Source organism: Pinus tabuliformis, chromosome 6 (assembly GCF_031772625.1).
Source record: "Pinus tabuliformis cultivar Carrire ecotype Pingquan chromosome 6, CPIR1, whole genome shotgun sequence".
In the NCBI taxonomy this organism is placed as follows: Eukaryota; Viridiplantae; Streptophyta; class Pinopsida; order Pinales; family Pinaceae; genus Pinus; species Pinus tabuliformis.
The window spans coordinates 902,846,837-902,873,132 of record NC_142292.1 but is presented as its reverse complement, the minus strand read 5'-3'; the positions used below and the strand labels follow the sequence as shown (position 1 = coordinate 902,873,132).

The following is a 26,296-nucleotide window of genomic DNA, read 5'->3' as shown; positions in this document are numbered from 1 at the left end:
AAAATGATAATTATAATTTTGTTTTTGAATATATTTAAAATTTGTTGAGTAATTTTATGAAATTTTGGTGATTTTTAAAATAAAACAATTTTATTTATATAGTTTAAATTAATAATTCTTGTAAAATAAAAATAACCATAAATAAATATGAAAAATTAACTTACCTGAGCATAAATTTTTTTTCCCCTGATTAATCTTCATAATAAAATCACCTGAGATATAATTTTAGAAAAAGTCCATGAACACCCCGAAATGTCACATCCATCACCGAACAGATTTTTTTTAAAGATCCTATGTTATTAAAAAAACCACAAAATGTCACATCTATCTAATTGAAGCGATGAAGAGTCCCAAAGAGTTAAAGTCGCCAAAGGATATTTCTAGGAAGCAAATTAACTTTTGTCAGGAGAAATCTGTTTTCATTGTTCAAAATGGTGTGGATGGGATCCTGGTCAAGAAAAGTAGTGGGAGCGCTGAAGGACGCCGTATCTGTTGGATTTGCCCTCATGAGCTATGTCGGACTTGTCCATACGACTCCAGTTATCAATACCAGACTTGCAGACATAGAGGTTGCATTCATTAAAGCTGCTCGCCACAATGGTAAGCCCCCGAAGGAAAAACACCTCCTCGTTTTGGTTGCTGCAATGGAACAACAAAGGCTGAGACTTTATATAAAACAAGTTGTTGAAGATCGGTTAAGCCGAACAAAAAATTGGATGGTCGCTGTCAAGACGTTGGCACTCGTTCATCGACTGACCAGGGATGTTCTTCCCTGCATTTTCGACCAAGAAGATGAAGAAAAGCAGAAATCCTCTGATAAAACTCCACTCGTGCGGGTGTCCCAAAGTTTTAAGGATTCTTCCACCCCATTGGCCCTCCAATTCTCTCTTTGGGTTCGCAAGTATGCCTCTTTTTTGGTTCAGAGACTGCAGTGCAACACCAAGATTTACTACGTGACCCTCGCTGAATATCAGAATTTTGAAATTGCTCAGCTTTTGCAAGATTTGCGATCCCTGCATCTACTTCTCGGTTGCCTCTTAGACTGCAGTCCTTCTGAGGAGGGCCCCGTCGCAGTGAACCGTCTCGTTCACTACGCTCTGGATTTACTTGTGAAAGATTGTCCAAAAATCTGCACGGCCATTAATGATCGTGTACGCAAGTTGCTGGATTATTCCTTCTCTGACTTTTCTGGTGATCAAGCTTTAAACTTCGTTTATATTTACGACCAAATTTTGCAGCAGTACGATAAACTCCCGGATTTTTGTAATGCATGCACTAGAGTAGGTCTAACAGATGGCCATGGTGACTATCTCTCCCAGAAGAGATTCCTCAGTGAAATGAAGGATCGCATTCAAAAATACAGGCATCACTGTAATGGCTTAGAGGAAGAACATATTACTAAGAAAGAAACAGCTCCGAAGGAGACTTCGCAGGATGCAGTGAAGGAAGAACATATGACTAAGAAAGCAACAGCTCCGAAGGAGACATCGCAGCATGCAGTGGAGGAAGAGAGGCCATTGATCCTTTTTGGTTCTGAAAACACTGGCCAGGAGGCTAGTTATGAAAGCAATCATGCAGTGAAAGAATGGGAGAGGGCATTCGATGTGAACATAAAGGATTCATTCACTAATTATCATGGAGAGATAGAATGGGAGAGAGCATTGGATAGCAGATAGAGCTTGCCCTTCCGAATGGGCGCAGAGCAAACCCTTTCTTGACAGGCTAGGGTTATTTATGTTAGATATATGTACTGAATTTATATGCTTCTTGTGTGTTCTGTGTGGAGTTTGCTGTGGAGTTTGGTCCGTTGGAAGAAGACCTGAGAAATAATTTCCGGGTTTTTAGGGTTAGTGTGTTATTATTGTAAGCAGGTTCAAAAATACTATTTTAGATGTGAATTTGTACCGTTATTCTGGATATAAATGGCGTGAATTTATAAAAAATATTTACTGTTTTAGGTGTGTATTTGGGATTGTTTATTTTATTTTCATATAAATCAAAGAGACCAAAATCATATATATATATATATATATATATAATTTGAGTGGGCTGAATTCTTAAAAACAGCTATTTTGTTTTAAAAATTTCAGATTTCAAAGTTAACATACTAAACATGTAAGTTATTTTTTATGAGAAATAAATACTTTGTAGTCCAAGAATATTTTTTGTTTCTCTAACAAATACTTTTGTTGGTCCAATAATGGATAGAAGGAGGGCTGTTATATAATTTCATGAATGGGTTATGAGCCTTGAGATTGTTAATTTAATCATAATTTTATTTTATTTTTCTTTGATTATTTATTTTTCTATTAATAGCATATTAATAGCATATGTATTATTAGACACATCTAATAATTATGTCCATAATTCTATATAGTGATTTGGGGTTTTAGACATGCTAGATAATCTCCAAAAATAAATTTGAAGGCCACAAACTTTGTTTTGGGGCATTAAACCATATATTTTTGCCGTGTCCTAAATCATGGTGCCCATTAAATGTGATTATATAGTTCTCAAATCTTTAATTTGAGTTGATATACCTTGTGTTCACTCAATAATGGACACAAGGATGGCTAATGTAGTATTAAGTGATGCCCATAATTATATATAGTGTCTTAGGGGTTTAGACCTAGTAGATAATCCTAAAAATAAATTTGAAGGCCACAAACCTTGTTTTGTAGCATTAAACCATATATTTTTCTCATGCCCTAAATCCTGGTGCCCATTAGATGTGACTATATAGTTCTAAAATCTCTCACGTTAGTTGATATACCATATGTTAACCCAATAATGGACACATGGAAGGCTAACTTACTATTATGAAAGACATCTAACTTGGGTTTATATACCTTGTGTTAACTTAATAATGGACATAAAGAGGGCTGATATAGTATTACATAACTGAATAAATGCTTATGATCCTTGAGATAGCTATTTACTCACAATTCTATCTGTTTCCCCTATAAATTTATTTGGCTTGATTATACCCATAGTTCACTCTTGAAACATACATAATTTTAATAGGGATTATGTAGCAATTTGGAGGTTTGTATATGGTGAATAATCCCAAAAAGTAAATTTGAAGACTTAGGAACTTGTTCTATGGCATCAAATCGTGGATTATGCCCTCATAACAAATACTTGCATGAAAAAAATCAAAATGTTAATGTGTTTGCACCTCTAGTATAATGAATCCCTATGTAGCATTTGTATAGTCTATTTGAATGGGACATATGGCTCATGAAACCCATAGGAAATGTTATAGCTTAGACTTTAAATTTTGGACCTATCTAATAACCTCATCTTTGAGAAACAATTAGTGTATTGCAAGTCTTGAAGTAGACACAATATTTTTCTTATAGGCAAAGATTTTGTATGGATGGATCTTGTGATGCCTTATAGGTTTACACAAGTGCCATGAGTAGCTTGATATTTTGAAATTTTCCTTGAAACATGGTATGGACAAAAATGACCGTCCCTAATGCTCCATTACTTCAAATTGTGACCATATATCACACATGATAAATATTATATGTGCATTATGTATTTAGCAACCCATGGCATTACACATGTGGGATGAGCTCTACAAGCAATTAATAGGCTTTTAATATAATCTTTTAACCTTTAACGATGACATGACTTGAGATCTATTCATGGTGTTTCAAATCTTGAATTGTTTACCATATTCTTCTCATAAGTTAGATATTCCACCTGCAAGGCTTATGTGATGGCTTGAGGCCCTATTATGGCCTATCAATAGCATAATCACACTTTTTGTCTATAATTCTTGAATTTTACTTAAATTGTGGATTTGTTCAAGAGAACCATCCATGCAATGAAAACCTTGGAATTTCCACAATGTCTCACAAAAAAGGTAGAGATTATCTATGTAGGGCCTATATGGCAGCATTAGACCCCATGCATGGCCCAAAAGCCATAGATTTGGACACTAAATCATGGCATGAGCTCTAATACCTATTATTATCATTACAAAATTATAAATGGAAAGAATATATCATACTCAAAATTAAATATTCCTTATTGGAGACATGCATTATGACTTAGGGCCATGTACACATTAAATAAGTCCTCATGGAAAGCACTATGACCTAGGTACTTGGATTTTATATTGGACGTAAACATAGGCCCTAGGGACAATCCTTACTATAATAAAAATATAGATAGTGACCATATTCCTTATTAGTGAATGTGGAATGGGTTAGGGCCCCACACATATTGAGTGACCATCAAAGGACAATAATATAGCTTAAAACCCAAGATTTTTGCCTTGGACAAAGTTTAGGGTAAAAGGGCCATCAGTGGTATGCAAATCCTTCAAATTTTGACTACATATCACTCATAGGCTAATTACTTCTTATGTGGTGGTTGTTTTGTTTTTAGGACATTGTATGAACCATATGATCCCTAAAGAAAATAATTGGGTCTTAGACCTTGAATTTTGACCTCAAGATCATACCCTAAGCCCTGAAAACCATTCACGACATACCTAAATCTAAAAAAAGCCACAATATTTTGCTCATAGGAAAAATATTCCTAATCCAAGGCTTGTATAGTGACCTTTAGCCTTATATATATCCTCTCATCTGTGAGAAAAAATCTATGACATAAAACCTAGCTTTAAGTTTGATGATTCCTTAAATGCGTTTTGTGTCTTAACCTTACACTATCAAAGAAAATTTTAAGTAACACATTTCATCATTTAGCTAATTTTCTTTTTCCTTTTTCTAAAAATAATTCAACTATATTATTTTTCTATTTTTCTTTTAAATATATATAATATTATTAAAAATTTTAATATTTAAAAAAAACATGACTAAATATTTTTTTTAATTAATAATTCATTAAAATTTCCCACTTATAATATAAATATAAATCCTTAAATTTTCCCAAAAATTGAGCATGACCCATGTGAGTAAATGTTATGTCCCAAGACCTTAGTATTTTTATAATCCCCAAGAAACATAGTTTCATCCCATCATGGTTCATAATATCATCATGGATCATGATGGTCGTCCCTTTCCACCTATAACCTTATAACCTTTTGTAGGGTATTCCATGAACTTTAAAACTATGCAAATTGGTTGTATATTTTTATAAAATAAGTCAACTTTATTATCGCTTAACTTGTAACGAAAACGCAAATGGAAATATACCAGAGTAATCGTGGCATCCCATTGATCTAAAAAAACATAATATAGATTTAGTTTTATAATGTGTCTTATTGATATATTAATGGAAAAGGAAAGGAAAATAATCGAAAATCATAGCACTTCATTTTATATAAGATTACAATCAATATCTAGTTAAAAAGAAAAGGCTTGGAATGTAATAAGTGAGAAGGAAGCTTTTAATATTTTCATGAAAGTAAAGTGTACATATGTGATAAAATTAGTATATATCTATTAAATTATGTATATATCTATTAAATTATGGATTTATCAAGGGTCACTTTCTTTAAATATAAAATTATTTTTAAGTGTAAAATTTCAAGTTTAAAAGTTTTAATTTCTTTTATCACAACGATAAATTGTGGTTGTGGTCGTTATTGATTTATATGAGTGATATATATTTAAATTTTATTGTATTTTGGAATATATAAATAGATATAATGTTTTTGGGTATTTGGATACTACACAATTTAAATTTGCAATTTCAAATGTTTTTGTTAGATTTTAGACTCAACCAAAAAATATATATGAAAAAGCACTCAAATATAAAATAATGAGATTACTTTAGATATATTAAAATGTTTTAATGATAATTTTTTGAACTTTTTTATATAATTTATACATATATGCATAATTGACATTAAAATATTTTTCTTGATATAGATAATGAAATATTTTATTTGTGGACCACATTGTTCATTTAAAAATGTTTTTCATATTAATATATTTTTAAATACCAATCAATATTACATAACATTGAGTAGTGAAATATTTTATTTATGGCCCACACTGAATATTTTTATCATTAATAACATACTTTGAATGTCACATATCAATTTTATATTAAAAAATGAATTAATTGCATATCTCTCTTATTAGGAAGCACCTAAATTATTTTAGTTTATTTATATTTTCTAGAATGAAAGTGAAATATTTTAATCACATCTCATTCATATTGGGTTGTAATATTAACAAGTATAGATCCATTTTAACTACAAATCTAGTAAGGGCCTAGAGATGAAATCTCATTATATACAAATGTCTTTTTAGAATGCAAAACTTGAAAAAAAAGTTACACATAAGATCCATTATATATATATATATATATATATATATATATATATTAAATAATTTATTATTATTATTATTTTATATTAAAATTTGAATGAATTACACATTTCTCTCTTATTAAAAAGTAACTAAATTATTTTATTTTTAATTGTTTTTGCCTTTTGAGTATTGTACTGAAATATTTTAAAAAGATCAATATTAACACATATATATACACACATGCTATATATATATATTAGTTAATATTTGAGTTTTATATTGAAATAAATATAAAAGAAATATAATTTTTTTCAAATTTTTAACTATTTTATCTGTGTAAAGTTACATAAAATTATATTATTTAATAGACATGGAAATATTTTATTTATAACTCCAAAAGTGAAAATGAAATATTTATTGTATTATTAACAATGGACCATGTGAGCTCAATGAGAATGAGGTTATTGATATTTTATAATGCTTTTAATTAGAGCTCACTGAATATGCATAATCATTTACATTTATTTTATTTAAAGTATTTAATGTAAGGGACTCTTGTCTCAATAATGAACTAGAAAGAATAAAGACAAGCAAGCATTGTGAGAACACAATTAATGATGTTTTATAATTCTTTTAATTAATTAATAATGATGTTTTATAATTATTTTAGTTAACTATTAATGATGTTTTATAATTCTATTAATTAATTAAAAGTAACTGAATATGTATATTCATGTTTTTTTTGTATCTAAAAGAATCAAAAACTAGGATGCTCTTGTATTGGTTTGACATACGGTTGATTCCAACTGCTAACATTATATCCTCTAGGTATCTATGTATGGCCCTTCCCGTGGCACAAGTGAATTGTGGGGTTTGAATCTCAAGCCTTCAGGGAACATAAAAAATCATTTTCACAACCATCATCAATTGAGCTACAAGGGTTGTATATTCATCTTTATTTTTATTATAGACAACATTATTTTTTATTTAGACTATTTTTTGTTTTTATTTTAAAAAGGGCATGTGTCAACTCCAAGTTGAGCATGGAAAAATTCACACATCATACTCATGGTGTGCCATAGAATATGTCTCCCAACACAACCAATTTTAATTCTAAACACAATTGATATTAATGCAAGTCGTATCACAAGCCGAACCATAGTGAAATCCATACAACATTACCAAGAAAAATGGATACCATATGGCAAGTATTTTTATTAGAGGTCATGATCAAATAACCTTGTCAACAAAAATAGTTCACTTGGATCCATAAATGATAAATAAATTTGTTAACAACTTTATTTTTCTTGCAATTCGCATGGTGAATGAAATTTTGGAGGAAAATTTTGTAATATTTTATGGTTAAGGGGAAAACTATCTCGTTATTAGTCCTTGCATATGGTAGCTCAGGGACTATAGTGATTTCTTGGTTGTTGAATTCATATTAATTTGTGGTGACCTACAATTTATCCAAAATTTAACCAAAATTTTAGGATGATAGTTTCCCTTCTCCAAAATTTAACCAATGTTTTGGATTCGACCTCTTATTGGAAACTTCACATGTATGGAGGCAACATTGTGAATGGATATCCAAAGTTTACAAATAAAATTAAAGTAATACTATTGTTTTCGATGTGCTTCATTGTTTTGGATGTGCTTGGTTATCTTTATCCAATGTTTCTCCATATGTAAAATTACTCCATAGAACTTTATATTCAAGTAACTTTTGACAGTGTATATAAAACTTTATATTAAAGTAACTTTGGATAGTGTATATATAACAACTATGTATATATTCCTCCAAAGACTTAACCTAAGTCTTGACAATGTATATAAATGCTACTCTATATAGGAAGTTAACCAAACCTTTTTTTAGCAATATGATATTTCAAGTGCCAGGTTTTTATCAATATCATCTTTGAAGTTCCATTTTTCTTCACACCACCTCTCACCACCTTTCCACCACCTCTCCACGGCTTCACCCTTTCCTCACGGCCTCATCCTTGATCAATAGTTACATTGTTTGTATACTTGTGTAGCACATTGCTTGTTCTATAATTGTGTAGGAAATTGTCATTGTAACTTTGTCTTTGAGAACCAAAAAAAGAGTAGAAGTCTCTTCAACCACCAAAAAAAAAGGAGAGGTTTGTGATGACTCTTCATTTGCATCACTAAACAATAGGAAATGATAGGAATTCCTCATCTACATCACAATATCCTTCATTTGCATCAGGGTAAATCATTATAAAAAAAATTGTTAAAATATTTCTCAATTATGATCTAATTGCATTCTATGAAATTCTAATTCTTATTGTTAAAATATTTCTCAATTATGATCTAATTTCACTCTATGCATTGGAAATATAAGTGAAATATCAGTAAACAAGTGAAAAACCATTAGTGAAGATTTATTGCAACAAGAGACAACACTTTCAATATATGAAGTCTTCATGGATGTTAGCAGAATAGTTTAGTTTGACTAGGGGTGAATTACAATTCTTGTTATAGATGCTCCAAGAGATTCCCTAAGCATTAACTCAATAACTAACTTGGTAGGTGCTCAGAACCATTTAGACAAGAAGAATGACTATGGAAGCGCTATTGATTCAATTTTGGCATGTGTTTTTCCATCCTTCTATTCACTCCTTGTCTCCACTAAATGAAGATGTGATGGTGACAGACAGAGGAGCCAATGGATCCTATAGGAGAAGTAAGATGCTCCTAGTCATGCAAGGTGGACTTACTATAACCATTTAGAGGCTCAAAACTACAGTGGGGTGAACAAAAGTGAGTTTGAGAGCCACATGGAAATAGTAGGAAGTTTTACGCATCCTAATATTATTTCCTTGAGGGCCTACTTCTAGGCCATGGGGATAAACTTGAGGGACTACTTCTTGACCATGGTGAAAAACTTCCCTTCCATTTCATAAACATCAGGCTAAACCACTCCAACAAACGTAGAGCCCATTACACAATTAGAGAAAAATACATTTCCACAACAACCCATTTAAGCCTATACTAAACCAACTTTTAATAAAACTCAAAACCATAGTCCCTATTTTTGATGGACAAAACTCTATCCAAAACCCAATGGTGGATGAGTAAGTTATAGTTTGAAAAGAGATTCAAGGCCACCAAACATAGATCCAAGGTAAAAAAACAAGAGCGTAAGTAGAATATTGAGATTGAAAACCAATTTCTAAGTAATTAAGTGAGTTGCGAAGTGGGAGACACTACAAGATAAAAATACTATGGTGAGTGGAAAAAAATGCCACCATAAGCTCATTGGTGGTGGTCAAAAGAGTCTTCATCACCAAAAACTAAACGTCACCAAAGGTGGAGTCGTGAAAAGTATAGGTGTTGTAGTGACATTCAAAGTCTGTCACCAATAATGATTTATAATGACGGATAACGACCATCACCATTTCATATGAGCAATGGTGACAAACCATAGCCTCCATCACCAAAAATTGAACGTCACCAAAAGTATAGGTGTTGTAGTGACATTCAAAGTCTGTCAACTATAATGATTTATAATGACAGATAGCAACCATCACCACTTCATATGAGCAATGGTGATGGACCATAGCCTTCGTCACCAAAGATGGTGTCGTCAAAAGTATAGGTGTTATGGTGATATTCAAGGTCCATCACAAATATTGATTATAATGATGGATAGTGAGTGTCACCATTCATATGAACAACAATGATTTATTGTGATGGATATTTCATGGCTGTCACTATTGGTGCATATATATGGTGATCTTCATTGACTGTCACCAAAAGCCGCATTGCCAGAAGTGTAGGTGTTGTGTTGACATTCAAGGTTCATCATGAATAATGACTATAATGACGGACAACGACCGTCACCATTTCATATCAACAACAATTTATCGTTACGGACCTTTGAGGGTCGTCACTATTGATGCATATATATGGTGGCATTCGTTGACCGTCACCATTTCATATTTTGGTGAGGGTCGCAAAATGTCACCAAAGCTCATTGGTGATGGTCAAAAGAGCCTCCGTCACCAAATATTGATTGTCACCATTCCAAATGGATGTTAGGGCACAATGGAATTGAACCACCAACTCTTCCATTGAGCTAGCACCCTTTGAAGAATTATACTTTTAAAAATTAGACCTTGAAACTTCATAAATTGTAAATTATAAAACTTTCAATAAATTAAAGTCTCGACAATATTTTACTAAAGAAGCAAAGAAACATAAAATCTATAGGTCCCTACCTAATGGTTATGGAGGTTATGAAAAATGGGTGGAGGGACAAATAATTATGTATAAGAGAATCAATATGTTCAGCTTAATACTCAATTAGAAGTGAAACTCTGAAGACTTTGTAATCTATAAATGACCTATAACTAACAAATGAACCAAATATTGTGAAGGAAATGTCATAAGTGGATAGCATATGGAAGAAGAAAATTGATGAAGACAAATGCAATATGTCATAGGTTGAGTGAAAGAAAAATCTCAATGTTGTTGTTGTTTGGTGTTTAGATATCTGAATGATATCTAAACTTCAGTGCAAATGTAACACAGATCTCCAAAAACCATGAACAATATATATATATATATATATATATATATATATATATATATATATATATATATATATATATATATATATATATGTATGTATGTATGTATACATGTATATATACATACATACATACATAATATATAACACAGATCTAAAAATATATAATATATATATATATATATATATATATATATATATATATATATATATAGATCCCCTTTACATAAACCAACATGCAATTTGGAATCTCACAAGTCTGCACTCAAAACATGACAATAACCAACAAATAAAATAAATTGACTTGGATAGAAAGAAATAGCTTCACCTTCATTCTTGAGTTGCTTTTGTTTATTTGAATTTGACTCGTGACATTCTTTATCTGACAAGGAATCAAAATCATCACTAGTATTAAATTCATCCAACACAGACTTTGGATATCCCACTGACATCTATGTTTTTGTTGCCATGCCTAAAAACCATGGAGTTTCCTATCGATAGTAGAATAAGATGTGTGCCTGCTGCTCAAGAACACATTCCTTATTAACCATTGTTACCTGACATAAACCAAAGAGACAACACAATATCAGTGTACACAAAATCCCCTACTAAAATATAATCATAACTTAGCAAATAAGTCTAAAAGATGTTATTAATTAATAAACTTTGTATTTGGAAATATTTTTTCTTTCGATTTAAAAAAATACTATGTTGTAAAACACTTCTGTCTATTTATCCAGGCAATTATACCATAGCATATTTCACACAATAGAAATCTACAATACCTAAATTAAGAAGACAAATTTGCTCAAGAAAAAAGATTTAGAAAAGAGCTTTGAAAACTATAAGTTTGTCACCAAAACATTATTTAATTTAAAAATAAACTAGTTGGAGTTTGAAAATCAAAATCATTCATAGGAAACGAATAAGACAATGGCCAAAGTCACTATTCATACAAAGAAAGCTAGAATCACTATTGCCATTGCAAATAACTGAAATTTGGGTAGTGGTCTAATAGTTAGAGCTTATTTTCTGGGAAGACTCATCAATACCATCATTTTGTTTCCACAGTCTATTGTGTCTCTAGATTCAGATCAGATAGCTTGCCATTCTCAAGTTCTACCTTTCAAGAACTGATTTCTGGCTCACCCTTTAAAACACAATTCTACCACTCCTTTTTATTTTATTTTGTCAAGAGAATTGGTAGGAGCTTCCCATCCTCTGTTTTACATCATCAATAACCATCCATCAATGATATAAAGAATAATAGATACACAATAAAGGCCAAAGATGTGCTTGTTGTATACCTATGTTCTAAGACTCATGTGATCTTATTGGTGCAAAGATATCACCCTGAAAAAATAACATCCACGTGGAATTTACAAAACTTTTTAAAATCAAGCTCCAAGTAAGCCAATCAAAATATGAACATCCTTTTAATCAATAAAATATACGACTTAAAACAAAAGGGGCCTAGAATTGAATGTTATATCAACCATGTCAAGTAACTAACATCGGGTGAGAAATACAAGCCATGCATATTGTATTAGTGAAATAATTGATCTGGTAAAGCTCAAAAACATATGACTTACAGCTAATAAACACAAATAAATGACTTAGAACTAAGACATGAGGTTGCCCTTTCAACCTTACCATTAAATAACTCTTCTTTATGTCACTTACCATTAAAATTTTTCTGATACCAGGTGGAAGTGGTATTGTAACATTAACCTCTGATAGTTTGTGTCCACGACTACTTCTCAAGATCCACTCCTTTACCAATATTTGGGGCTAGATAAGATACACACAAAAACCATCAACATGAAAATGAAATCTACATCCTTGTAAAAAAATGGGAGGAAAAATAATATCCACAAATTGAAATAGACTATAGGATACCTCATTCCTGCAACATGATTATCTTGTCGTGAACAATAAAAAAATAAATAAGGAGAAACGTAATTTTTTCCACATTTTGACAATGAAATCTTTTGCATATTCTATGAACAATTGATGAAAAAGGTCACCTAAAGCTTGTCAACATCAAGATTATAGTAAATCATAAAGGAACCACTCCAATGCATATATAATCGTAAACATAAGTATCTATATATGTAAGTATTTATTGAGGAAATTGTATTTTGTGAAAATATGAAAGTTAAATCTTTGAAATAACACAATTTATGGTACCACTACCTTACGAAGTCCATTCATTCGAGTATTTATGAAGTCCATTCAGGAATTTCTTCAAAGTTCAAAGTTAAAACAATTAATATGTAGCCTAAAAAGGCTTAGATATGAAAAGGAGATAACCCAAAGATGTAGAGTATATATCTCACATTTATATATCCAAATTTCTAGATATTGAAATGACACTTTTTTGCATACTATTGTTAATTCAGCCCAAAATGCTAGAAAAACATATTGATGGTTATTTTGCTAATATATAAGTTTTATACATGCATTTATTTAAATAGTTAGCTCACAATCTCAAACATATCTAAGGATGCACACAATACATTGCATCTTTAGTGTTGGTGTGTGAACTTGAGATAGTGAAGTCCAACATTTAATAGTTGCCTACAATATGCACTAGCCGAATAGGTGAACAATAGTATTGTAGGTATGTGTTATGAATATATGTATTGCAGGCTAATAAGAGTATGGTTGGAATAGTCATTTCCAACCCTTCCAAGTTTGCCTAATTTGCACTGGTCTAATAGGTGAACAATAGAACTGTAGGTGTGAATTCTGCATCACTTACCTAAATCCAACACCTTCAACATAGAAATCTCAATGAATATGTCCAGAATTGGTAGGCAATTTTCAAAATGAAAGAGTTGGGTTGATTGTTTCTGGAGAAGACTAGATTCTTACATTGTTCAATGTAAATTCATGACACTTTGCCAACCTTAGATGAAACAAAAAGGAACCAAGCTAGAAGGTTATTTAAGGAATCATTACTTAGCAAGGGGTAAAATGTTAAACCTTTTTTGTCAAAAAGCATAAATGTAAAAAATTTAAGAAATTCAATGAAGAGACTGTAGAAATGTTCTTATCAAATCACTAACATAAACATAGCTAAGAAATATTTCTTTGTAAAAGAGATATTCATGGTCAAATTAATAGGAAAGTGACCTTTTAGCATAGTTAATGCACTAGTGCCGTTGTTACAATATTTGGCCCAAACAATAAATAGAAAAAACCCATTTTCAATTTAGTAGGAGCATGATGGGAAAATAATCTCACAATAATACCCATCACTAAACATTTTGACCCACTAAATCACTTTTACATCCTTTTGAAGTCCTTCAACAAAGTACTTAAAAGTTGTGAACAATGTCATAACAATAGTTCTAGCTAAAGAACAAGCATTTCAAGCTTGCCTTATGATATGGATATTTGTCCTTCAAACAGAGTTACATGGCACAGAGCCACTTCTTAAGAAAAAATGTGGCTATGAATGCACGTTGAACTCTCTTAGCACAAATATGCCCTTAGTATGGTATAGGATTCTCAAACTAGTGCCAGGTTTAAGGGTGCCAAAGACTTTAGATTTTAACTATGATATGGTGCATGCTTGGCTTCAACACAACATATTATTTAGGAATTTCATGTTGGGAAACCTCCAAATCTGTTTCCAGGAAAACTCAAGTTAAATGGAAATTCTTTTGTATAATGGTTGTGATTCATATGGATGCACATTAATATATATGTTTTTTTTCCTAAATTTGAATAATTTATGTATCTGTTGGTGACCTTTTAGCATAGTTAATGCACTAGTCCTACTGTTACAATATTTGGCCCAAACAATAAACAAATAAAAACCCATTTTCAATTTAGTAGGAGCATGCTCGGCAAATAATCTCACAATGATACCCATCATTGAACATTCTGATCCATTAAATCACTTTTACATCCTTTTGAAGTCCTTCAACAAAGTACTTATATGAACGATGCCATAACAATACTTCTAGCTAAAGAAGAAACATTTTAAGGTTGCCTCTATTTTATGATATGGATATTTTTCCTTCAAACAGAGTTATGTGGCACATAACCACTTTCACCCTTAAGAAATAATGTGGTTGTAAATGCATGCTGAACACTCTTAGCACAAATATTCTCTTAATATGGTATAGTATTCCCAGACTAGTTCTAAGTTTAAGGGTGCCAAAGACTTTAGATTTTTCTATGATATGGCGCATGCTTGGCTTCAAGACAACATATTCTTTAGGAATTTCATGTTGGGAAACCTCCAAATCTACTTCCAAGAAAACTCAAGTTAAATGGAATTTTTTTTGTATAATGGTTGTGATTCATATGGTTCCACATTAATATATATGTTTTTCTTCCTAAAATTGAATAATTTATGTATTTTCTGGTCACCCAATTTTTTTTATCCGGTTTTTATCTAGTTCTGATTCGATTTGACAGCAAAAAGAACTCAGGAACTTGAGAGGATAAATTAATATCCTCCCCAACCAAGTTCAATTGTTGCATGTGATGTGATTTTTGTTCGTGAGACAATTGTTGATCCGTACAACAAATGTATATATTCTTGGAATATGATCTAACTATGAATATGGAAGTGTTCAACTATGCTTTTGAGGACATTGTATTTATGAAAATCTGGAAGTTAAATATTTGAAATAACATAATTTATGGCAATGGTAAGCTAGAAGTCAAATCTGTAATAACATAATTTTGGACAGTTGAGAACTTCATATGTGTGTTTAAGAACTGAAATCCATGAACACAACCACAACTGATCATATAATGCTCTAAGTTCTCCAAAACCCTAGATAGAGAAAACCAAAAGAAACCTTAGCTTCACCAAAGATATTTCAAAAATATATTCAAAACTATTGATTGTTGGAGTATCTTTGGTGGAGCTAGGGTTTCTCTTGGTTTTCCCTATCTAGGATTTTTTAAAGCATGGAGAATTATATGATAGGTTGTGATTGTGTTCATGGGTTTCATTTCTTCTTTATATGTATGAAGTTTTCAAGTGAATGCTCCAAGAAACACTAGCACCTTAAGACAAAAATGCCTAAGGTACAATGAAGATTGAATGAGAGAGAGAAAAAGAGAAAGTAGCACTACTCTTACATCTATAACCCAAGTATGAAAAGGAATATGCACAAGTGCATGATCGACTATAATAACAAGCAAGGACTCCATGGCATGAACGCTACTCCCCAAGGTCCAACAATCCTCCAAAGGTCCAAAGATCCAATGAATCTCCATGGTCGTGTGTCTCCTTAAGGAGAATGCATATCTAGGGTCATGTGTCACCTTAAGTACTCCCACACCTACATATCCACTCCCTCAAACCAAGAGTCCACATGTCAAGTGTAAACTTCCATGCAAGAAACACCATGCTATTTAGGGCTCAATAACCTCCTCTGAAATACCCACTACTAGAAAATTTGCAAGACACAAGTAGGTCAACCCATGTGAAGCACTCTACTCTAAGTGACATGTGTGAGGCTCAAAGGTGACAATGATTAACAAGCAAGGACTCCATGGCATGAACGCTACTCCCCAAGGTCCAACAATCCTCCAAAGGTCCAAAGATCCAATGCATCTCCATGGTCGTGTGTCTCCTTAAGGAGAATGCATATCCAGGGTCATGTGTTACCTTAAGGACTCCTACACCTACATATCCACTCCCTCAAACCAAGAGTCCACATGTCAAGTGTAAACCTCCATGCAAGAAATGCCATGCTATCTAGGGCTCAATAACCTCCTCTAAAATACCCACTACTAGCAAACTTGCAAGACACAAGTAGGTCCACCAATGTGAAGCACTCTACTCTAAGTGACATGTGTGAGGCTCAAAGGTGACAATGATTAAAGAGCAAGGACTCCATGGCATGAACGCTACTCCCCAAGGTCCAAAGATCTAATGCATCTCCATGGTCGTGTGTCTCCTTAAGGAGAATGCATATCCAGGGTCATGTGTCACCTTAAGGACTCCCACACCTACATATCCACTCCCTCAAACCAAGAGTCCACATGTCAAGCGTAAACCTCCATGCAAGAAACGCCATACTATCTAGGGCTCAATAACCTCCTCTGAAATACCCACTACTAGCAAACTTGCAAGACACAAGTAGGTCCACCCATGTGAAGCAATCTACTCTAAGTGACATGTGTGAGGCTCAAAGCTGACAATTATTAACAAGCAAGGAATCCATGGCATGAACGCTACTCCCTAAGGTCCAACAATCCTCCAAAGGTCCAAAGATCCAATGCATCTCCATGGTCATGTGTCTCCTTAAGGAGAATGCATATCCAGTGTCATGTGTCACCTTAAGGACTCCCACACCTACATATCCACTCCCTCAAACCAAGAGTCCACATGTCAAGTGTAAACCTCCATGCAAGAAACACCATTCTATCTAGGGCTCAATAACCTCCTCTGAATTACCCAACTCTACTCCAAGCACATAAACTGCCTTCATGCATCAACAACATGAAGTCACCAAGCTCCATACTTATCCAACACTTCGAGGAAGAATGTATTTCAAACATCCAAACAAGGTCTAGCAGAAAATAGTAAACCACTTCCAATGTCCAAGTCCATCATGGAAGAGCATGGTCCAACCATACACCATGCACCCCACATCTTTCATTTCTTCTTTATATATATGAAGTTTTTGGGTGAATGCTCCAAGAAACACTAGCACCTTAAGACAAAAAAACATAAAGAACAAAGAAGATTGTACAAGAGAGAGAGAGAGAGAGAAAGTAACATTGCTCTTACATATCTAACCCAAGTATTGAAAGGAATATGCACAAGTGCATGATTGACTATAATAACAGCTCACTCCTTCCTCTATTTATATGAGAGATAAAGGGGCTTTACAATAACAAGTGGACCTAGTCCACTACAAGAAAACTTGCAAGACACAAGTAGGTCCACCCATGTGAAGCACTTTACTCTAAGTGACATGTGTGAGGCTCAAAGGTGACAATGATTAACAAGAAAGACCTCCATACTCCCCAAGGTCCAACAATCCTCCAAATGTCCAAAGCTCCAATGCATCTCCATGGTCATGTGTCTCCTTAAGGAAAATGCATATCCAAGGTCATGTGTCACCTTAAGGACTCCCACACCTACATATCCACTCCCTCAACCCAAGAATCCACATGTCAAGTGTAAACCTCCATGCAAGCAACCAAGCAACCTCGTGCTATCTACAGCACAATAACCTCCTCTGAAATACCCAACTCTACTCCAAGCACATAAACTACCTTCATGCATCAACAACATGGAGTCACCAAGCTCCATACTTATCCAACACTTCGAGGAAGAATGTCTTTCAAACATCCAAACAAGGTCTAGCAACAAATAATAAATCACCTCCAATGTCCAAGTCCATCATGGAAGAGCATGGTCCAACCATACACCATGCAATCCACATCTCACAAAGCACCCACAAGGCCCAAACATGCTATAAACATTTTCAAAGTAACCCAAAAAGATAAAAATTATATCCCTCTCATCATAAAATCCTTTGTAACTCCATTCATATTCGGTTAAAACTTTCACTCATAAGTATCACTAATCAAAGTTTGCAACTCCTCGTTTCTACAAAAGTTGGGAAGACTAACTATAAAATTACCATTAGACATTGGAGTAGAGGATTTTTATGAAGGCGGTCTGAAAGAGACCATTTGGGGCAAGGGCAGTATCCATATTGACTTGGTCCTCAGTTTGCATCCATACCTTGATGAAGTTGTTTGTGAAGTGTGCTATTGCATGAATTTTGGAAGAGACTATTTGTGGTAGGTAGCATCCATATTACTATTGATTTGACCTGAGTTTGCATCCATACCTTCTTAGAAGAATTCCTTTGTATCATAATTATTTTCTGGGTTACTCAGCTACAAACTACTTCGTTCTATCATTTACACTTGTTCTTAAAAGTCAGTATCCAGTTCTAGTTGAAATCACTAGTATTTTTTGTTGTTGCTTGTCTTCTTATCTTTGCTATTATTTTTTAATTATTCAAGTTTTTGCTATAGTTAGGGTCTTCTTAATTTCTGATTTTTTTGTCCGCTTTATTTTTTAGATTTTAGATCTAGTTTTGGAATTTTTGGATTTTAAATTTCAGTTATAATAGTAGAATTATGGGTTGGCTCAAATCATTAGTATTAGAACCCCAAGATTCATATTATATTTTTTGTTATAGTTCAGATTATTTACTTATGTTCACCAATCTGTTTATCTTTCAAGGAATCCCTATAAGCAAGACAGAGCAAAGAACAACTCAGAGATATATTGTCACCAACATACACATCAACACAACAACACTCATAGATGCATTCATAAATGCTATATCATACATTCATATATAGTTTTATCAACAATCTAAGTGTCATCAAGATGTGATCATTCTTGCACCTTAAGATCTATCTCACGCAGTCATTTCCTCCCCCTATTTACAGATTTTACAATATCCTCAATGTAGATTCTTTTGAAAATGTATTAAATGATTATCTAATTTCTAACCTTTACCATTTGGCAAAGTCAAAGTTTATTTTCCAATAAATATATATTATCACTTTGATCAAATAAAAGATGATCATCATTCCTCTCATCCATTGGTAATCAAGGAAGTAATTTGCAGCCCTCAACATTAATCTCTTTTACAATGTCAAAGATGAAAATCCTCCTCCTAGGCCTTAATAGTTAAAAGAAAAGTTCCAAAACTGTTAAGTATCCTACCATGCAATATGTCATCTTTAAGTTTGGCAAAGTCAAAGTTGATCAAATCCCATGTTTGGAGGTCTTTGGAATGGGAAATTTTCCAAGTTAGCCTCTATGATGACCTTTTTTCCATGTCATTTCTAAGGGGACACCTACTCATATTTTTCACCAACACCATCTCCTACCATGATTTATACTCCCATGGGCCAAAATATGCTATTTGTAAGACCAACTTTGCTTTCTACCTATTATTTTCATAGTACCAAAATCTCCACTTGCATAAAAATTGCATGCCATGTACATAAATTGCAAACCAGATGGATGATAAGGAAAAGGGTATATCCTATATGCCATGAAACATCATATTCCATACTTAGAATGCACCCCAAGGTGTCAAAATTGCATTCCAGGTGGAAAAATTGCATTTCTCAGGTTAAAATCTACATTACAGCCATACCTGATTACACACAACCTCCTGCAGATGTACCTATGGAGAAGTCATAAGATATAGTGATACATTATTTCTCCTTATGTATATTCCTACACTTCCATAACTCTAATGTACACCTTCAAGTGAGCATACTAAGTCTACCAAAACAATTCCACTGATTTACCTCGTCTCTTGCTAAGTGTAAGTAATCTTTAGTAACATGCATGTCCAGGGCTCACTAAAGATCAAAATTGTGTTTTTCAAATTTATGTGCGGTTCTTAGAACATTATTAATCTTTTTACATCATTAGAGTTTCACTTCCAATCCAAGAAGCCACTATTGTGCAAAAATATTGTGAAACTGCCAAATTCCACAACATGACAAATCAGGCTAGGGTGCCTTCAGAATTTTATATGCCAGAACATAGAGAACATAAGGTGAAATATAGAGGTTGATAGATAGAGTATCTTATGGTCTACAACCCTACACAATCAAATTCCCAAGAACAATCTCTAAGCGTTAGTTATTAAGCATCAACCATAGCAATTTATTTGGTTTGGCACTTTTCTCCAACTCTAGAAACACATGCAGGCTTAAAATAAAATGTATACCCTGTTCTCATTATAAATCCAAATGCCAATCCTTAAATTCTATGGTCTTCTCAAGCAACCAAACAAAAATAAAAGAGGAACCTTTTCATGGAATCAGAGGTCTGAGAATTAATTATCTTGTTTGAAATCATGGCATTACCTCAATAACAAAGCGAGCCCACATCTTGTAACTATGAGCTTCCATGACTCCCTTTGAAATAATAAGCCCCAAGCCTCAAATGATGTTAGCTATTTCAGGGAAGAGCCCTCGCTCCTCACAAAACATCTACAATATTGGTGAAAACCAACGAAAGATAACATGAAAATGTTAAACCATGTCTCAACATAACAAAAATGAGTTATTGAATGCAATATAAAACCCTGTTAATATAAGAAATTAGCTGACCTCTATAAGCAATTCTCGGGGTTGAATCATATTCTACACTATGATAGGGAACCCCATAGTTTGAAGACCCAATTCCATTGTCCAGCTTGCACCACTTTCCAGGTTACCTTTTGAAAGAAATCCACCATCCTTATCAAGCACCTACATAGTTTCCAAGGTAATAAACAATTATACTTGGTTGGAAAGTTTACAGTGATATTTTTCTTTTTTTTAATTGTTGGAAGAAGAAATTTATTAGTTCGAGCAAAAAAATCACTGCATGGATGGACAATACATAAAGAAGCACAAGAAGATCGGAACTGCAAATTTAAATCCATAGTATATCAGAATGGCAATGTAATATTTTAAAGTGCCAGTAAACACCAAGAATGGAGTGTCAAGTTAAAGTAAAATATATATGTTTTGATTTTCTTGGTAGCCAATGTTGAAACATCCTTGTCACAACCACAAATCAGCTACTCTGAGAGATGCCTTCCAGGAAACAACTATATCTCCTGCAAATTTTATCCTTCCCCTTTTCATTCATGAAGGTTAGTGAACAATTTGTTGCTTTTGTATTTTTGATATAAAACAATTTGTTGCTATGGTATCTTTGATATAATAAATATTTGAGGTAATCCCCATGTAGATTGTTTAATTTGATTCTTATTTCTCTAACAAGCACACAAAACAACCTTTTTCTAAATCAGAGTTGTTGTTCTTTTTCAATTAACAGGGGAAGAGGATAGCCCAATAGGAGCAATGCCAAGTTGTTTCAGGCTTGGTTGGCGGAATGGATTGATTGAAGAGATTCTGCAAGACTACATTCTAAGAATGTTAATTTCTAATGGATATTTTCTATTAAATGGTCATGCTTTCATATTCATGCATGATTAGCTGGTCACTTTGTTAGAATATTCAAGTTATTTTGTTCACAACATTTTTTCCCATTCAGTTTCACCTTTTTGACACTGCTGAATCTAAGGTCAAATTCACTGGTATTATGCAGGTATATAAGGCTCACAATGTTGGTATTAATAGTGTGGTGCTTTTCCATAAAATTTCTAATGCTCTGAAGGTTTGAATGTTCAGTATTTTGTTGTGCATGGTCTTTTCTTTTCCTTTTTTTTGGTTAGAAATGTTTGAACCAGAACATTGTTTTAATCAGTCACCCACATGGGATGAAACCTACAATGAAAATGGGCTTGTACCTAGAGCCATAATACTTCTCAAGGACAAGTATCCAGATCTGGTAAGCTTTGGATCTTAATGTGTTTACCATCACACTTTAATTCTTCTTCAAAACTTGACATGGTGTATAATATGTAGGGCACAAAGAATTTATGCTTCTTTGTTTCTAGGTGATTTACACTAATGTTGCTTTGGATCCATACTTGTTTGATGGGCATGATGGAATTGTTAGAGAAGATGGTAAGCCTTATAATTACTTAATTTCTTCTTTTTCCATTTCTATGTTTATTACTTTTCCCTTGGGATGTAACTTTCAGTGTTTCTACATCTGCATGTTTTGTTTAGGGGTGATTATGAATGATGAAACAACCCATAAGTTATGTAAGCAAGTCATTGCCTAGGTAAATCTTCTTCCCTCTTGTTCTTTCACTTCATTTAATGTGCATTGTGTTAAAATCTTCTTGTTGACTTTTATTTTACTTACTTTTATTTCTTGATTGCATAGCACTAGTGATTTGCAAATGGTGAGATAGGCTCAGGCAAGAGCTGATGTTGTAAGTCCAAGTGATATGATGGATGGGCGTGTTGAAGCCATTCAAGTTGCATTAGATAGAGAAGGTTTTCAAGATGTGTCTATTATGTCAATACAACAAAGTACCTTCTTGACCTTTCATTAAACCATGTCATTACTATTCTTACGCTTACTTCCTACTCTTAATTGTAGAATGTGATGTTTCAATAAAGGCTTCTGGAGATCACAGATCCATGAATGTTATGAAATTTTGTCTTTAAACATATATGCAAGTGCCTTATGGACCTTTCAGAAAAGCTCTTCATTCTAACCCACGATTTGGAGACAAGAAAACATATGATGTCTTACCCTTTTCTCAGTTTTATTTGGTATGTTGTAAGAATTCAGGATTACTTTTGAATGAATACTTCCATCTAATTCAACTTCAATAAGCAGTTATCAGATGAATCCTAGAAACCACTAAGAATCTCTTATTGAATCTGGTACTGATGAAGACAAGGGAGTTGATATTCTAATAGTATGCATGCTTCTATTGTGTGTTTTTCCTTAACAAACATGATCTTGTTACTCTTTTTCACTTTCAAGCTCTCTATTGTGAGATTCAAATGGGTTTAATGTTTTCAAGGATAGGTCAGGCCAGCTATGCCCTATTTGGATGTGATCAAGCTTCTCTGAGACAACTCATCATTACCAATATCTGCATACCAGGTAACATGGATGCACCTATATAATGATTGATTAATTTGACTAGAATTCTTGTGCTTCACAACAAGCCGTATTAGGCAAAGTTTACACTTCCTGTCAAGGAATTTATGCTAATTTCCAAGTTTAGATTATTGACAATAGTTTGAAAATGGTTGAACATTGTGGGAGAACACATAACAAGGTCTTAACGACTTGCAGTGTTATTCTTTTTTCATTTTTGTTAACCATAATCTTATGGGAATGATCCTCTGCCTTCAATCACTGTGAGGAACCAAGCCTAATGTGAGGAACGAAGCCCAATGTGAGGAATCAAGCCCGCTTGTCTCTACCATTCATCAAGGTAAAGAGTGGGTCATAGCACATACAACAACACTTGGATACATTTACATTGCATGCTTGGTTATTTAATAAATCAGAGAAAGATGAACCAACAAGAAAAAATACTTTCTCATGAATGTCTGCAGCTTTGAAAGGATACATAAATATTAATGACCATGAATACTAAATCATATTCCATGTAAACTTCCATGAGATAAGAAACAATTTGATTGAAAATCCATGGGGTACTAACATCTCTTCCTGACAAGAGAGGGAAATAACTTTAAATAGAAAATATCTCAGTTTCAAAGTTACCAATATAATATAATTTGAACCTGAATAGATGAGTCCTGAGTCAAAATTTTCATAGAAAATCAAATCAAATATTGAACCCAACCAAGCCCTTACATTTAGACTTTTCACGAGAAACCATCAAAGGGTAACAAAATTTGAAATGTGTCAAACAAGTTGGTCTTGTTTTTTAAACTAATATGACTTGTGTTGCTAGTATACAAACCACAGTTCAAATATCAGATACATTAGACTGTTTAGACACAATATTCCAGGATCTCAAGGAATTTTACATCTCCATTTCCTCATGAAATGAATGAGGTGGAAGCAATTGGCTAGATTCAGATGATTCACTGAGAGAGAAACATTGCTTCAGAAAAAAAGGAACTTCGTATTAGAATTGTGATGAGATGATTGATATAAGAAAAACCAAAATTTACCCAAATATGCTGAAATGAATCATTATGTTACCTTGGGTGCTACAATGGCCATGTTCCAAGTGTAGGTTTTAACCCCATACATAAATTACCTACATATGAATTCTAAAACACAGAAAATAAGCAATAGCAAGACAATAACACATAAAACAAATATACACAGATATTTTCCCCTGGATCCCAAAACTGAGACTACTCTATTGATTTTTCATTATGTTACTTTCAATGTTACAATACATATATATACATGTCAAAGTATCCATAACCCCAATCCATTAACCCTAGATTAGAACCTAAATGTAGTTCCCTTGATCAGATATACAAAATACCATGGACCAAAAACCATCGTGCCCAAAACCATATGCGAAAACCATGAACAAAACAATAGTAAGGTCCGCCCACCTAGTTGTGGAAAGAATATAACACAACCCAACATTCTCCCACTAGTTGTTTTCTTTCCACAGGGGGCCACAGGACAAATTAGTCATTTATCCAGCCCTGCAACACCCATTGTTTCTCTACACCAAGAGAACTTATCAGAGCTCACAAATTTTGTCAATGCATCTACAATATTCTTCAAAGTGTCCACCTTTACCAACAACGCCTTTTTGTCTTCTATCATATCCCTCACAAAGTGATACTGAACATCAATGTGCTTTGTCTTTGAATGGTAAGTAGGGTTCTTTGCCAAGAAAATTTCACTTTGGCTATCACAGTCTATTTTTATAGCTCCCTGTATTAACCCCATACTTGAACACAATCTCTGCAACCAAACTTCTTCCTTGCTTGCATGAATGGCTGTCGTTTATTCTACCTCTATAGTTGATAGTGCCACTACAAATTGTTTCTTACTCATCCAACTAACTGCACCTCCAAATAGGTTAAACACATACCCACTTGTAGATCTTCTCTGATCCAGATCTCTAGCCCAGTCTACATCACCAAAACCATGATTATCCAGAACTTTGTCCAATCCTAGTCTTCCTTGGTAGCACAAACCATAATCACTAGTGCCACACAAATACTTGAAAGCCCGCTTCACAATTGTCCAATGCTCCTTCCTTGGTTTTGACATAAACCTGCTCAATACTCCCATTGCATGTGAAATATCTAGTCTAGTACAGACTATCATAAACATCAAGCTACCAACTGCACTTGCATAAGGAACATGAGACATGTCCTATTCCTCTTCTTGTGTCTTGGGACACTGTTCAACAGATAACTTTACACTTACAGGAATAGGAACCTTCACTGGTTTACTATCCTGCATATTAAACCTCTGCAGTATTGTCTCGACATACTTCTTCTGGTTTAACTAGAGTTTCCTCTTTGCCTAATCTCTTTTAATTTCCATGCCCAAAATATAGTTTGCAACACCAAGATCTTTCATGTCGAATTTGGAGGAAAATTGGGTCTTCAAATCCTAGATAACTTCTTTGTCATTTCCAACCAACAACATATCATCCACATATAAGACCAGATAACTAACATGGCCACCAATTAATTTAAAATACATATAGTGATCTGCCTTGCTTCTGGTGAAGCCAAGTCCCCGTATAAATGTATCAAATTTCTGATACCACATCCTTGGTGATTGTTTTAACCCATAGAGAGACCTTTTTAACTTGCATATCAGTTCTTCCTTACCCTTCACCGCAAATCCTTTAGGTTGCTTCATGTAGATCTCATCTTCCATATCCCCGTGAAGAAATGTTGTCTTCACATCCATCTGTTCTACCTCAAAATCAAAAGCAACAACAACAGATAAAAGTAATCTAATAGAAGCTACCTTGGAAACAAGAGAAAAAATATCACCAAAATCAATTCCCGACACCTGGGAATAACCTTTTTCTACCAACCGAGCTTTGTATTTCTCCACCTTTCCTTCTCCATTCGTCTT

General features: G+C 33.4%; 1 protein-coding gene and 1 pseudogene across 1 annotated transcript; both read left to right on the top strand.

Annotated features, from left to right (window-relative positions):
• Positions 1 to 378: 378 nt before the first annotated feature.
• Positions 379 to 1,921, top strand: LOC149261846 (putative clathrin assembly protein At2g01600). The gene has a single exon (XM_089382406.1). It carries the CDS (start codon positions 432 to 434, stop codon positions 1,674 to 1,676), a length of 1,245 nt encoding a protein of 414 aa, XP_089238532.1. The 5' UTR covers positions 379 to 431; the 3' UTR covers positions 1,677 to 1,921.
• A 19,443-nt stretch (positions 1,922 to 21,364) lies between these two features.
• Positions 21,365 to 22,790, top strand: LOC149261845 (delta-aminolevulinic acid dehydratase, chloroplastic-like; annotated as a pseudogene).
• Positions 22,791 to 26,296: the final 3,506 nt, after the last annotated feature.